Source organism: Chelonoidis abingdonii, chromosome 5, assembly GCF_003597395.2.
Source record: "Chelonoidis abingdonii isolate Lonesome George chromosome 5, CheloAbing_2.0, whole genome shotgun sequence".
NCBI lineage: Eukaryota > Metazoa > Chordata > Testudines > Testudinidae > Chelonoidis > Chelonoidis abingdonii.
The window spans coordinates 30667869-30684028 of NC_133773.1; the positions used below are offsets into that span (position 1 = coordinate 30667869).

At 41.1% G+C, this 16160-nt stretch overlaps 1 protein-coding gene across 1 annotated transcript in view; it reads right to left on the reverse strand.

Moving 5' to 3' along the window:
- The window catches only part of EGF (epidermal growth factor), a 96662-nt gene that overhangs the window by 75818 nt on the left and 4684 nt on the right, over positions 1-16160 (reverse strand). Inside the window, exons 2-3 of the mRNA XM_032784614.2 lie at positions 4834-4965; positions 352-551 (exon numbers count right to left, since the gene is read on the reverse strand). Coding sequence (XP_032640505.1) covers positions 352-551; positions 4834-4965 — 332 coding nt within the window. The remainder of the gene's footprint in view (positions 1-351; positions 552-4833; positions 4966-16160) is intronic.

Below are 16160 nucleotides of genomic sequence, written 5' to 3' on the forward strand. Positions count from 1 at the left end.
TACATTTTCTTCATACTAGCTGTGCCAGCTTGGGTTTCCAATGGTATATGTAAAGCTGGTAGAAATTAGTGCTGTCTGTGAGAAAAACAAACCTAGATCTGTCTGAATTTCCTCCCCTCAGCCTTTATTCTATCACCATCCCCTCACCTTATTAAAGAGATCATGTGTATTGTGAATGCCAGTGGGGTAGCCCACTGAACACAGACCTCTCTGTTGCTGCCAAGGCTAGTGTGCCAGGGACGCACACTTCAATGCTACAACTGCATCACTATATCTGAAGAGTAGCCCCTCACATCAGATTTGCCATTATACATGGTTTCTTGGAGAATCCCATGGCAATTACCACCTTACCTCTTGTTTTGTGCCATTCAGGTACACTCGTTGCAGAAGCCCTTTTTCAGAGTCCACCCAATACATTTTCTCCTCTTTGTAATGAAAATCTATGAGCACTGGTACGCCAGCATTGGCAACTAGCCGTTCGTGATTGATCCCCTCTCTGTCAATTCTGAAGATGGCATTTCCATGGCTAAAAATTAGGAATGGTGCAGGATCTGGGGGAGGGGAAAGAAATGTGCTCATACATAGGTATTTTTCTTTGATGACATTAAATTCTTTTCAGCACTTTTCCAGTCACAGGGCTGGGGAAAACTTATAATACTCATACCTCACAATGTTCTGCATTCTAAGGGTCATCACCCATTTTAGTCCCAAGGTTATCTATGTTTCACGTTAATTTGATGCCCTCTCGCTTTTTATTGTTGAAAATCAACTGAATCAAAAATTACAGACTCATGAAACAGAGAACACAGAAAGAGTTATTTACACTGAAAGACAGAATCCCACAGCATTTTAAGTTTCCTGGATGAATACTATTTTTGGTGACCCTCATTTTGGGTCTCAGTGAAACTGTGTGGGGCCATCTTTGAGCTTTAGCAGGTGAGAGGTATGATGTTACTAAATGGAAAATCAAAATAAAGCAATTACTGAGTAAAGCCAAGATTTTCAACAATTGAAATGCCTACATGTCTACTATAGCATACCTCTCAGGGACCAGAAATCTGAAGACTTCATACAAATGCTTCAATGCTCTAATCTGGATATTTGATAAATATGGAGCTCTTTAATAACACAGACAACAGCAATTCTCTTGATAAACTTGACAGGGCAGCATAGAACAAGCTTTAGGAACACAGGAATTCCTATGTTCCTGCTGGCTGTGGGCTCTCCCCGAGCTGTTGTTCAGAGATTTCTAGTTTCCCCTTGAGACTCTGCCACCAGTTGCCTTGGACTGGGAGTGGGATCTGGCTGCCTCCTACCAGCAACTGGGGGATGCTCTAGCTGGGTTCCTGGCCCATTGGTATGCTGGTGATGGGGGCTTCCCATCTCCTGAGCCTAGAGAGAGATGACTACTACACTGACTAGCCCTGAGTGGCTGCATCTGTATGGTTAGTATCCTCCCAGATTTCTCTCTCTCTTTGGTTGGAGCAGTCCCAGCCCTAACCACACAGAGACAACCAGAGAGTCTTTTCAGATCTCCACACTGGGGGATGAAGGTCCTGGTGCAGAGTAGCAGAGACTGGCCAGGTCTGAGCATAGGTAGCTCATGGGCACCAGGAAAAAGCTGCACATAGAGACTCATGCAGTCACTAGTTATTATTATTAATTCCCAGACACAATCCACACTAGGATGGAGTTAGGGTTGAGAGCATATCACTAACTTATTGCTGCAAGTATACTACACTCAGGGAATTAAGAACTAAGGTTAAAGGTAAGGAATGGAAATGCACAGTTAGGGCACCCAAACAACCTTAACTCTGCCCTGTAGTGACATCATGCAATAGCCATATGACTTTGATTTGTACATTAGTGTGTCTGTGGCCCCAGATTACATTAATCCAATGTATGGGTCTTGTTAGTTTATTTTACTAACATGATTTCCCCCTACAGGGCAGAGTTAAGGTTGTTTGGGTGCCCTAACTGTGCATTTCCATACCTCAACATATTTGTGCATTTCTTTTTCAGAAATGAGGGCTTTTAGCAGACAGGTTGTCTACTCTGATAGAAAAGTATCATCATGCATTCCCAACAGCACAGCCCTAGAGGCACTACCCAGAGTCAGAAGGGACGAGAGAGGTATGACAACTTCCTGACTGTGCCCAGACAGGGCCAGTTCGGCATGTGCAGCATTGCAAGCAGTACACATTTCTTTTCACTCAGGCAGTACAAGAAACTGCTTATTGACTGGTATGCTGGTGAGAGAAGGGGCTTCACTATGCCAGTCATAATTCAGTCTTTCATTTTTTTTAAATGTCTTGCATATCAGGCTGCTGCCTAATAATTAGTTTGCCACCAAAACCACATTTGGAGGGGAAAGCACTAAACATTTTAAAGGTAGTTTGTGTGTATGTCTAAAAGGTGTCCGAAACTGGTCAGAGCACATGAAGAGGAGAAAGATGCATGCGAAATCTATTTAAAAAGTTATCCTGAAATGTGTACCATGGGTATCACCCCCATATATATTACAGCTATAAAAGCCATCCATTCACCTCTTGAGTTTAGTTTCCAATACTGCAGGGGAAATTTTAAATCCCTCAAACCACGCCCTGCCACCAGTTTTCACTGCCATACTTTTAACATTCACAAGGATGAATAAGTACATCAGTTTCAATAATAAGTTTCACAAACTTTTTAAAAAATTCTTATTAATACTAGGCATCAGCTTTGATTCTAAACTCAGTTTTCTTCATTCCTGTAAACTTGAACTGGATGTCCTCAAGATGCATAACGCTTGCAAGGTGAAGGTAGACAAATAAAACTCTGTGCCTGATCCACCTCTGATCAAGATCATGGGACTCCTTACCCCTCAAGATTCTGAGTTTGAGTCTGCTTTTAAATAGCAGGTTAGGCAGCAGTTTTTGACCGGAACCCAAGATTTGGTTTATTGTTGTACATGAGGAAGTTGACCAGCACATTGATTTGTATCATAGGCTCTTTTGTACTTGGAGTTTTCAAGGTATTACCCAATTATAACAGCTGCATCTAGGATGTTAGTGACTCTCTTTTTCTGCTGTTTGCACTGACTAAATCCATGTGAGACTATTTCAACTATGTAGACTTGGTTTACATAAATGGTAAATGAATGTTGAACTGCAGGAAGGTTGATTTGTCTCAGGAACCTGACAGCTGTACTGCTTGCATTTTTGCCAATTGCTACACTGACCAAGAGCTTACATATATTTTGTTTTTGGCCTCTCCAGTCAGTGAATTTCTCACAACAGTAGTTTAATTGGGGGCTTTAACTGAAGGGGACTTGAACACATTGAGGAATTTTGTTTTGTTTGGGTCCCTTGTTGTTGTTATTATTTAATATTTACTCTGCGCTATCATCCAGAGACACCAATCAAGTTTGGAGCGTCATTGTATCAGACCCTGTCTGTCTGTCTGCTGTACAGACCGACAGATAGAGACAGTCTGTGCCCCAAAGTGTTTACAGTCTACAAAACACGAAGGAATTTTGTTTGATGAGTTTCCTACTGAATAATTTATATCCAGAGATGGAGATATGAGCTGTCCCATGTTGACAACTGCTGAAGTGAAAAGCCACCTCTCCTTGTCCACACATCATATCTGATACAGATATAAAATATACAGGACTAGGGCTTGATACTCGTATTATTCTTAGAAAGCAGTGCAGGAAATTACCCAAACAACAGCCCCAGAAGCCCTCTTGGAATAGTATTTTAAACATTGAAACTCTCCCTTAGAAAAATAATGATGTTCTCTGGTATCGTTTTCAATTTAATGTAGGACTGTTCTCCGAAAAGCATCTGTGCACAAATGGCATTGTGAGGCTACATTATTTTCCTCTCCTTGGTGTAAACTATGTACATTTGATCTGGACAAGTAAATATAAGATAAAAATGCTTCTTTTAAACTGTCTGTACTGCCTGTAGCCTTGTGACCTCAGCCAGGGACCCAAAAGTCAAGCTTGTTTCTTTCTGGCTCACACTTCATCAGCAGTGTGAGGAAGATGCTAAAGCTAGAAAAGAGCTAACAATTCTGTTGTTGATTTGTGAGCTAGACCCAATCCAGTTCAGTCGTTCTTAGCTATACTGGCACTGGGAAGTTACCAGGAGTAAAATGTATTCAAACTTGATTTGGTCATAAGTGCTCAGATACTACAGTATTGGACATGAGAGAAGTTATTTTTAATCATGTTTACTATGTCAGTGCCTAAGGCTCAACCAAGGCTGGGACCCCATTGAACTAGGACTGTACAAACAAAGGAGCAGACAGTTCCTGCCCCAAAGAGCTTACGTTCTAAATAGACAAGACAGACAGAGTATAAGGGAAAGGGATAGAACATACAGACAGAGTGAACAATGTGATGGCAGCAAATGTCATGTTAGTGCCATGATTTTGGGGCGGGAGGGATAATATTAGAAGAGTTAGTTCAGAGAGGGATGGGTGAATGGATGGATGCTATGACTCTGCACAGAGATAGGGAGCAGGTCTGTTAAGCAAGAAGAACTTATTTTTACATGATCATTTTTCTTACCACAACCACATTTTATGTTTTGCGTGTGAACTGTCACGCAAACACCAGAGCACGGGCCCATTCCAGTAAGCTCCCTTTCTGCTTTAATTTTTTGTTAGCTGTGGCAGTTATTTAATCAGCACATGACTTTTTCCCACGCGTTGTCCTGTAGCAGAGTTATGTCAAGTCAGTGCTGGGAGCAGACTAGCCTGGAATGTTTTCGCATTGTGAACCGATGCTGAACAGATAGATAAAATTATAAAGCTCCTTTCAGCCATTTAAAAATGTTATCTTACCATCAGCATAACAGGACCACTTGTCATTATCCAGAGTGTAGCCAGGCAAACAGGAGCACAGATAGGACCCTGGAACATTGACGCAAGTTTGGCCACAGGTACCTAGATCACCTTCAAGGCATTCATCAATATCTGAAATACAAGTACATACAGGAGAATTCAGCAAGCAAAACAGAACAAAATACCTTAAGAAAGCATGTATATGACTCAGCTAGTCAATACTATAACATGTTAACTACAGATTTTTAATCTCCCATTTCAAACTGGATCTAGTACATTTGGGATTCAGCTAAGTCTTGCATAGAAAATCAGACCCTTTTTGTTCTGAGACCAACAAGCCCAAACCAAACACCAGTCCAGTGCAGCTAGTGAATCAGTTAGAAACGCTGACTTCTAACTGACAGATTAGTCTGGAGCAGTCTAGATTACTCTAGTCCAGTCCCAGACTTTAACAACCTGTGAATCCCTTTCAGTAAAATGTCAAGTCTCGCAAACCCCTCCTAAAAATGAATATTTCCAGGAATTTTCTCCTTTACCAGAGTATAAATTATAAAAGCAGTGATCTTGGGAATATAAAATTTGCTTTTCTGACAAGCTCATTACACACTATTTATTATTAATTATTATTATTACAGTCTTTTATTACATTATGAAAATGACAACACTCTTCCAAGATCTCACCTTCATAGCTTGTATCACTTTAAATAAACCTGTTATAAGACAAGGCTCCTATGTTTCATCAAGGAGTATCAGATGTGAAACAGCATGAAGGTATTTAAGAAGCTGCCTCAAAGAGTTCCTCCTGCACAAGCATTCAGGTCTTGAGTTGTCCAGGCAAACAACGCACGTTACAACAAAGCTTAAACTTGTTCTTCATAATAATTTTAAAAACAATACTAGCTGCCTATTTAATTTTAAAAACAGCAAAAAAAATCCACCTCCCTTTCCATTTCTTTTAAGGAGTCTTGAAGTTTAAATCTCCTCAGTTGATAGATATGCTTGCGTTGATCTGCGTAGCTCTTGGAAGTCCAGGAGCTCCAGGCTGCTGGCCCTGTGCTGTCTAGGATCCCTAGGGACAGCTCTGTCCACCTTTAGGGATTTTTTTCCCCAAGAACCCCCTGTAACATTTCATGAACCCCAGTTTGGGAACCACTGGTCTAGAGCCTTCAGGAATCAACAAAATGCTTGATGTATTTATGCTGTATTATCGGGGCTTGAGGCAACAGCTACAAGAGTGAAGGACTTTTGGAAAATAAGGTCATTCCTGAAGAACAAGTTTTATTTGGGGGTATATATGGTGAAAGGAACTAACACTTAGGGACCACTCCTGTGAGGAGTACATCCACAGAAATACAGAGAGCCCTCAGTTCCAACTGAAATCAAATGCAGCTGATGGCAACACTCAGTAGGTGTTCAGCGCTTAGTACCATCAGGGTCTTATGTATTTGTTAGCGTACATCAGAGGAAGCTAACTGTACAGACTTAAGGTGCTCTTAATTAATGACTTTTACCCTGCATAAAATCCATTTTTCTGTACATTATGAAGGGAGAAAAAAGTATACAAAAGGCTTCTTTCTGCGGATTTATCAACACGGTAAATACATGAAAGTACACAAACAAACAGAAAATGCAGCAAGAGAGCATTTGAAAAAGAGTTGCGATTGATTGCAAGTACAAAAAGGACATTGACTCCTGAACACATCTTTTCCTAAAGAGTCAGGAATACAGTTCAGAGAATTATAGTCACTGCATAGGTTGCTGAGGATTTTCCTTCTATATCCTTGCCTAGACTTTGCAAAAACTAAACAAGAGAAAACCTGGAGAACCCATCCCAAATTTTAATTTTAGCCCAGAGCAATTTGAAAGAGGGCTTTGGGAATTCACTGAAGGCTGTGTGACTACTCCTCTAGTTCAAATATGATCAAGAAAACTCCTAGTCATGCATCTCAGTATACCTGTAGAGAGACTTGATTGAAAATGCTTTCGATAATCAGGGACACAGCTATTGCACTTCCTCTCTAGATAACTCAAGAAACTGACCTTGATCCTTGCATCATAACAAAGGTTCAAGTTTTTCACAAAACTTAGCTGTTCTTGAACTATTTCTCCAATTAATCAGGTGGAGCAAACCCAGCATTAAATGATCAATATTAGGTGTTACATTTCCTTTTTCTATCTTTTTTTTAATTGCAAATAAACTACCTTGCTTACATGGAAGTGAACCAATACAGGCGATCTCATTTCCACTTTTATTGGCTTCTACATTCCTCGTCAGCCACTAGAGAGTGTAACCTCTGCCCCAATGTCTTCAAGCACAAAGGCATCAACAGCAGATGCCATAGAGGCAGCAACTTTCAGTGCTTCTGACATGTATGAATCAGAACCGTCAGCATAAGGTAACTATATTAGGAAGTGCTGCAATCCTTTTCTTATCGACTGGGCTGTGAAGGAAAAGCTGCTCCTCAGTGGGTAAAATAAATCAGGTTTACATTTTGAAATGTGGCCTCCCTTAGGACATGCACTACTGTGTGTGCACAAATCATTTTTGTGCATAGGTTTCTCACACTATCACTTGTGTGCAAAAACAACAGACTTTACAAATACAAATCCTCTCTGTGTGTGCAAACTAATCACTGACTTCATGAAACTGGATTTTGCATTTGTAAGTTCTAGAACTTAGGCGAATAAGAGATAAAACACCAAAAAGGGTGATTACAAGTGATTGTGTGCAGAAGTGAAGGCTGAATTGAGACTTTTGAAAACATAGCCCAGATCTAAACTCATTTCCCCTTGCTCCTTTCAAACTCTCTTCCCTCGATCTCTGCTTCACACCTTCTATCATGCCATCCTGCCCCCATGCTTTGAACTACATCCCACTTCTCTTGTGACAAGCAACTTCCCTTTCTCCTTAAAACAAATTCCTAGCATAAAGCAGGAGAATCTGCTCCAATATCTGCACCTATTGTTTATTAAACTGTTGTTCGGTGTATTATATTTCCCTGAGTTAGACAGCATGAGCCTTACAGCAGTATGTACATGACAAATAATAATACTGAACACAAAGCCAACCCCAAAAGTTCTGTAGTTGCCCAGTATAGAGAAAAACAAGAAATACCTACTACCCATGTATAAGCCTTTTACTCAAATATACAGCGAATCACACACCAGTGTGTTGTCATGTACAGATTGTTCAGAGCTGACATGCGGATTGCCAACATACTTAGCTGGCTACACACAGGAACTCTGTAACATAAAACAAAAGAGAACCATAAAATTGTACTTCTTGCTGCTCTCTACCAATACAAGTCTAGTGACAGAATCAGTGGCATCATTTTTTTTATTTTGAATTCATTAAATCTGCCCATCAGTCACTGGACAAATTTACATATATTTTATGCATAATATTATGCTGGATGACATTAGCCCTAAAGATAATCCAGCCATTACCATAAGCACTGAGGCATAAGTCTGAAAAACAAATGAGCAACATACTCTGCCCTATAAGTGAATGGACTCTCACTTTGTCAGACCAATGGGAGAACTGAATTCCAGAGCCAGAGACACTGGCATTCAAATCTAGGAACTATGAGACAAAGTGCCCCATTTTATTTCATTCTCAATATGTTGCACACAGAAGGAAAACAAACAGCAAATTTTGATCCAGCTTCTGAGCAGTGTTTGAAATGTGCTTAGCACAGCTCTAGGAGGCATGGGGCACTGGTGGTTTTTTACACCACTTTTATGATCCCCCTGGATTCTGAGGCCTGTTAACTCCCTAGCGTAGTTACGGTAGCTTAAAGACTGCTCTAATTTACTCCCAGATGCCCAAATATGCTGTTCTGGCAACTGGAGATAGTTGGAGCAAAGATTCACCCTGGTCATGCCACTCTTCCCTCAGACAAGACCCCTCCACTAGGGACTGAGTGGAAGGGGCACAGAACTGCTACTTTGGCTCCATGCCATCTTTATACAATGGAAGTACTGTTGTTTTGTTCCTTAAGTTCCCAACTGCAAAATGGAAATAATAACTTTCCTAGACCCTGGGTTTGTTGTGAAGATAAGTTCATTACTGTTTGCAAGGTGCTCGTACACTACAGTAGTGGGGACTTCATCAGTCTCTAGCTAGACAGCTATTTCCTCAGAAAGCTTAGTAATAATTATTATATATCAAGCCCCTCTCCTCAATTTTTTCTAAAAGTTTTCTTTGAAACATCCAGTTGTATGATTGATTTTGATAGTAGTCTTTTGAGACAGATTCCTACCATGCTGTCCTTTTGTATATCGTTTATTTCAATATGCATCCTTTGCAAAGAAAGCCTTCCTTTCCTTCTTCCTAAACTTCTACATGAAGGTTATTAGCCTACCACATTGAACTCTGCAAAATGCTACATTGAACATCCCCTAAACTTCACAGTCTTAGGCCAGGTCAAGCAGATTCATTGTCCCTTCATTGCGTACATACATTGAAATAAGTTAGACAAAAGAGCAACCTCAATAAAAGTTTCCTTCCAACATGTTGCTAAGCAGATTCTTAGGATAGTTATAGCTATTAGGAAGCTGCATCTAGGATGCTTGGGACTAAACCCTGCAGCCCTTTGTCAGTCAAAACACTCATCACTGTCAGTGAGAGTTTCAAATGTATAAAGACTGCAGGATTTGGGCCTTTAATTTGAGTGTCAGCAGTATTGCCATTTGGGAGGATCAAATTATAGAATCATAGAAAGGTAGGGCTGGAAGGGATCTCGAGAGGTCATCAAGTCCAGCCCCGCTGTGCTGAGCCAGGACCAAATAGACCATCCTTGACAGTGTTTGTCCTGTTCTTAAAAACCTCCAGAGATGGGGATTCCATAACCTCCCTTAGAAACCTATTCCAGAGCTTAACTACCCTTGTGGTTAAAGTTTTTCCTAATATCTGACTTAAACTTCCCTTGCTGCAGATTAAGTCCCTTACTACTTGTCCTACCTTCAGTGGACATAGGGAACAATTACTTCCTTTTTACATATTTGAAGACTGTTAACAGGTCTACCTCAGTCTATTCTCAGGACTAAACAGGCCTTTTTAACCTTTCTTCATAGACCAGATTTCCTAAATCTATTATCATTTCTCAGAGTGGTAGCCGTGTTAGTTTGTATCAGCAAAAAGAACAAGAAGTACTTGTGGCACCTTAGAGACTAACAAATTTATCTGAGCATAAGCTTTCATGAGCTAAAACCCACTTCATCAGATGCATGCAGTGGAAAATACAGTAGGAAGATATATATACAGAGAGGACATGAAAAAATGGGTGTTGCCATACTAACTATAACGAGAGTAATCAATTAAGGCGGGTTATTATCAGCAGGAGAAAAAAAACTTTTGTAGTGATAATCAGGATGGCCCATTTCCAACAGTTGACAAGAAGGTGTGAGTAACAGCCAGGGGGGGGCGGGGAATTAACATGGGGAAATAGGTTTTACTTTGTGTAATGACCCATCCACTTCCAGTCTTTATTCAAGCCTAATTTAATGAAGTCCAGTTTGCAAATTAACTCCAATTCTGCAGTTTCTCATTGGACTCTGTTTTTGAAGATTTTTTGTTGGAGGAGTATTGCGACTTTAAGGTCTGTAAATGAGTAACCACGGAGGCTGAAGTGTTCTCCAACTTTATTTTTTGAATGTTACAATTCTTGATGTCTGATTTGTGTCCATTTATTCTTTGGAATAGAGACTGTCTGGTCTGGCCAATGTACATGGCAGAGTGGCACTGCTGGCACATGATGGCATGTATCACATTGGTAGACGTGCAAGTGAATGAGCCTCTGATGGTGTGGCTGATGTGATTAGGTCCTATGATGGTGTCCCTTGAATATATAAGTGGACAGAGTTTGCAATGGGCTTTGTTGCAAAGATAGGTTCCTGGGTTAGTGTTTTTGTTCTGTGGTGTGTGGCTGCTGGTGAGTATTTGCTTCAGGTTAGGGGCTGTCTGTAAGCGAGGACTTGCCTGTCTCCCAAGGTCTATGAGAGTGAGGGATTGTTCCTTCAGGATAGGTTGTAGATCCTTGATGATGTACTGGAGAGGTTTTAGTTGGGGGCTGAAGATGATGGCTAGTGGCGTTCTGTTATTTTCTTTGTTGGGTCTGTCTTGTAGTAGGTGATTTCTGGGTACTCTTCTGGCTCTGTCAATCTGTTTCTTCAATTCAGCAGGTGAGTACTGTAGTTGTAAGAATGCTTGATAGAGATCTTGTAGGTGTTTGTCTCTGTCTGAGGGATTGGAGCAAATGCAGTTGTATCTTAGAGCTTGGCTGTAGACCAGGGGTAGGCAACCTATGGCACGCGTGCCAAAGGTGACACACAAGCTGATTTTTAGTGGCACTCACACTGCCCGGGTCATGGCCACCAGTCCGGGGGGCTCTGCATTTTAATTTAATTTTAAATGAAGCTTCTTAAACATTTAAAAACCTTAGTTACTTTACAGAGTGGGATGGAAATTGTTGAAATCATGGTGGAATTCCTCAAGGGCTTCTTTTCCATGGTGGGTCCAGATGACGAAGATGTTATCAGTGTACCACAAATAGAGTAGGGGCATTAGGGGACGAGAGCTGAGCAAGTGTTGTTCTAAGTCAGCCATAAAAATGTTGGCATACTGTGGGGCCATGCGAGTTCCCATAGCAGTGCCGCTGACTTGGAGGTATACATTGTCCCCAAATGTGAAATAGTTGTAGGTGTGGACAAAGTCACAAAATTCAGCCACCAGGTTTGCCATGACAGTATCGGGGATACTGCTCCTGATGGCTTGTAGTCCATCTTTGTGTGGAATGTTGGTGTAGAGGGCTTCTACATCCATAGTGGCCAGGATGGTGTTTTCTGTTGCGCTCCTCTGGACTCTTTTCAATTTATCCACATCTTTCCTAAAGTGTGCACCCCAAATCAGACACAGTATTCCAGCTGAAGCCTCATCAATACTGAGAAAAGTGGGACGATTACATCCCTTGTCTTACATATAACACATCCCGGAATGATATTTTCTTTTTTCACAACTGCATCACGTTGCATCATATTCAATTTGAGCTCCACCATAATCACCAGATCCCTTTCAGCAGTGCTGCCACAGAGCCAGTTATTCCCAGTCTTGTAGTTGTGCATTTGATTTTTCCTTCCTAAGTGAAGTACTTTTCATTTGTTGTGATTTAATTACCCGTCTCTATTTAAAACAGAAGCAACGAGGGATACATTAGCTCGGATGGGTTTATTGTGCCATTCTGTGCCACACAGGGATCAAAAATATGGCAACTGTCCTGCATTACCAAGCTCTACCCAGCTGGGCCCCACAGAGCAGCAACAGGGGTGGATAAAGGCTGCATGCAATGCATTTTCAATTGTCCAAGGTTGATGATCCAAGCAGCAGCTCCTATTTGTCCTGCTGCAACCTTTCCTTTCCCCAGTGAAGTAAATCACCCTACAAGTAGCCAGTAGCCAGTCATAGCTTTTCTGAGGCTGTGCCACCAATTGCCATGAAAAATGTTTGCCTGTTTGTTGGCAAAGAGAGACTAATCCATGTATACCACAGGAGAATGAGGGTTGGGGGGGCTCACCCTGCAATTTCACATTGCCTGCAGCCCTGAGATTGGCTAAGGAGTTGATTCAGAGAGAATAAAAGTAGAGAAAGCGTTTCAAAGAGGAATATTTACAAGCTAAACTACAGTGAATTTTAATATTTTTCATCAAATATACAGAGCAAAGACAAGCCTCTAGTCATTAAACATAATGTTGTTTGACATTAAATAAAATGTCACACTACCACAATGTAAAAACAAGCTTTGAATGAGTCTGAGAATACACAGCAAAAAGCTGATTTTAAATTCTTGGTGAGTAATCAAATATCTATTCCAAAACCCTCTGAATCATGCAGTAATTTGTCTTATCAGAGTAACCACTTAACTGGACACTTTCAGTCTAGAGAGTCAAGAGTCAAATTACATCATATACCAGACATAGTAAATTAAGTACCAGTGAAAAGCACCTGTGAGCAACAGGTAAGACAACAATCAAAAAAATTGGTAACTAATGTCCCCTCCCAGAAACCAGTGTTTCTGTCAGACATGACCAGCTGACATATATACAATGTAATTGACTCATCCCAGCATTATAAATGGAACTTATCCTCTTGTTCTTATCGACTTTTGGTGATGTATTCTCTCACAGGAGCACTAGAGAGGGGTGGGGAGTGTGAGTGTCATTCTCATTAATATTAAAGAGAGTGACTTGCAACTCTCATCTGCAGGGACTGGATCATTTGAGGGACTGCTAATGGGCTACAGCACCATTTAGCTCTATCAAAGAAAGGATAATAAGAACCAACGGCTGGAAGGTGAAACCAGACAAACTAAAATTAGAAGTTAGGCATAATTTTTTAACAGAGAGCGTGATTAGCCACTGGAAAAAACTATCATGGGAAGTGGTGGATTCTTCATCTGCTGATGCCTTCATATCCAGATTGAATGCCTTTCTGGAAGATGTACTGTAGCCAAACACAAGTTGTTAGGCTCAAAACAGGGGTAACTGGGTGGAATGTAATGGCCTGTTATACAGGAGGCCAGACTAGATGATCTACTGGTACCTCCTGGCCTTAAACTCGATGAATCTAAGAAATAGTTCCTCCAGGTAAGGGCATACTGGCTGGTCAGGGTGAGGGAACTTATACTTCCCTCTGTTGTATATGTTTTGTGGACAGAAAGGGAATTTCAGAATTTACAGCTGTCAGTCTGGCACCTTTCATCATCACCAACGTTCATATGAAAAAGAAAATCACACACACACGCACCTTGATGAGTCAACAAGCACCTTAACTGAAAGCATGCTATAGTTAAAGAATAATTGTTGAATATAAATCAGAGGCATATTAATAACCCAATTCTGCTATCAGAGAACGTTTATTGCAATGGCAAAGATGAGGTGCCAGTATTACACAGGGGGACTACTGAATGTATTGGTTCTCCGTGTATATTCTCAGCAGTATTGCAGTACCAATAAACGATAGCCTACTACTAAATATGGTTGCTCCTCTCTGTGCAAAAGTTTAAGAAGTAAAAAGGTTATTTCTTAAACTCCAGGAGAAACTGACGTTAAAACTGCCCACCAGGTACAACATACATATTCTACACCTGAACTATTTGTGCCAAGGGGAAGTGCAGCTGACATCCTGCTGGAGCTGCTTTATGTATCCCAGCAACAACTAATGAGAACTTTTCCCTGTGAAAGAAATCAGCTTAGTGAACACAAAGGCTGTCTGCAGTGCTCTGACAGGCAGCTCTAAATAGAAGAATGAGGTGCTGCTCTGTACTCAAAGACCTCTTTATGCAGAGGATGCCTTGAGAATTGGTGAAAACGATGAATCATGTCATCATGATGCTGGCAATGCTGAATGCCCTTACACACAAATATTCCAGTTTATTGAGAATCCTGAGAAATGCTCTGCACAGAGAAGGTGAAGCATTAGCATGCTTGGCAGGGATGCAGAGAAGCAATGTGTGTGTGAAGGCTGTGAGTCAATCTGCCTTCATTTACTTACAAATGCGACCTCCCTGAAGTTTGGCTCCTGTGGAGTTCCACTGGACATTAATTCAGCCCATTATATCTAGTCACCACCACAATTTTATCAACAAACAAAAACGTAAAATTCATTTGAAGGACGAAGAAAATCCCAGGGGTGACCTCTTATGCTAAAATTGTACTGTTAAAGGCCTAAGGAGAGCAAGAAATGAAAAAAGAAATTGCACTACTATGAAGTAGCAACAGAAACTGGCATGTCAATCTGAGGTTGTAACACAGACCTCTTGAGTCTTAGGCTGGTGGAATCTAAGGAGCAGGTGTCAAAATCAATTCTAATGCATTAATTAAGCAAAATAAACAAGCGTGCTGCTTGTCCTTCTGTAAAAGACTGTGGGCCAGATTCTCAGTTCTACTTGGGTTACTGTGTGCCAGACCTGCAGAGAAATCTCCAGTGGACGGGAGACTCCCCTCTGGCATAAAGCTGTGCAAGTTGCCCTCCTCTCAGCATTGGGGGGAGAAGACATTGGCAAAGCAGAGGCAGCCATTTGGTTAGGGGAAAGAAACAGGCAATTTGCTGATCCTCTCCAGCTCCATTGGAAACCTTATTGGTATAAGTCACGACAGCCTTAGATTCTGTAACTCATGCTGGAGTCTGCCAACCCAGAATCAGGGAACCATAATGAGCTCCTAATTTTCACCTCCTCTACACATGAGCTCAGATGCAGTGGAAGATCAAAGCTAATATGTCTGCTGGGCATTGGTAAAAAGACCCCAAGAGTCAGCTTCTTAACCTTCCTTTGACATGTGGACCTTGACCAGTTTCTCTTGACAGATACACCATATGTCCAAGGCTAATCCAAATATATGCAAAAACACAGTGAGCTGTGATAAGCTTGATAGTTCTGCTAACTTTACATCTGGACTGCATCTACTACAGCACCCACAGCAATAAAGTACTTGTGGCCAATCTAAGAGACATGAGCAACACCCTGGTGATTCTTGCCCGACGGAACTTATATCTTTTTCATTCACTCAGTAAAGCACCTAGCACACTTATAGGAATCCTGATTTTGCTATAATAATAATTCAGACATGTATATGACCTGTCCATTGTTCCCAGAAGGAAGGATGGAGCCAGGTTTAATGCATTTATACTACATGCATATATTATATTGCTCTGCCATAGACTATTCGTGTGGCCGTAGGCAAGTCACTAAGTCTCTGTGTGCCTCAGGCCCCCATCTGTAAAACTGGGATATAATAGCACTGCCCTGCCTCACAGGAGTGTTGTGAGGATAAATATATTAAAGATCAGGAGGTTCTGATATACTATAACAACAGGAGCCATGTAAGTATGATACAAAGATTATAGATCCTTGGACTTTTTCCAGTGGAATAGGGCCAAGGAGGTGGTCCTTGAATCTGAAAGCAGAGTGAATTTAAGCTTTGGTTTGGATATGAAACTGAACCAGGTTTTGGACTAAGTATCAATGGTGCAAAATCTCTCAAGCTGCTTTTAAGGGCTATCAACTGAAAACGGCAGAAATCTCACAGAGAGAAACTGTACTCATTAGAAAGAACAAGAGTACTTGTGGCACCTTAGAGACTAACAAATTTATTTCAGCATGAGCTTTCGTGAGCTACAGCTCACTTCTTCGGATGCATAGAACGGAATGTTCCATTCTATGCATCCGAAGAAGTGAGCTGTAGCTCATGAAAGCTCATGCTGAAATAAATTTGTTAGTCTCTAAGGTGCCACAAGTACTCCTGTTCTTTTTGCGGATACAGACTAACACGGC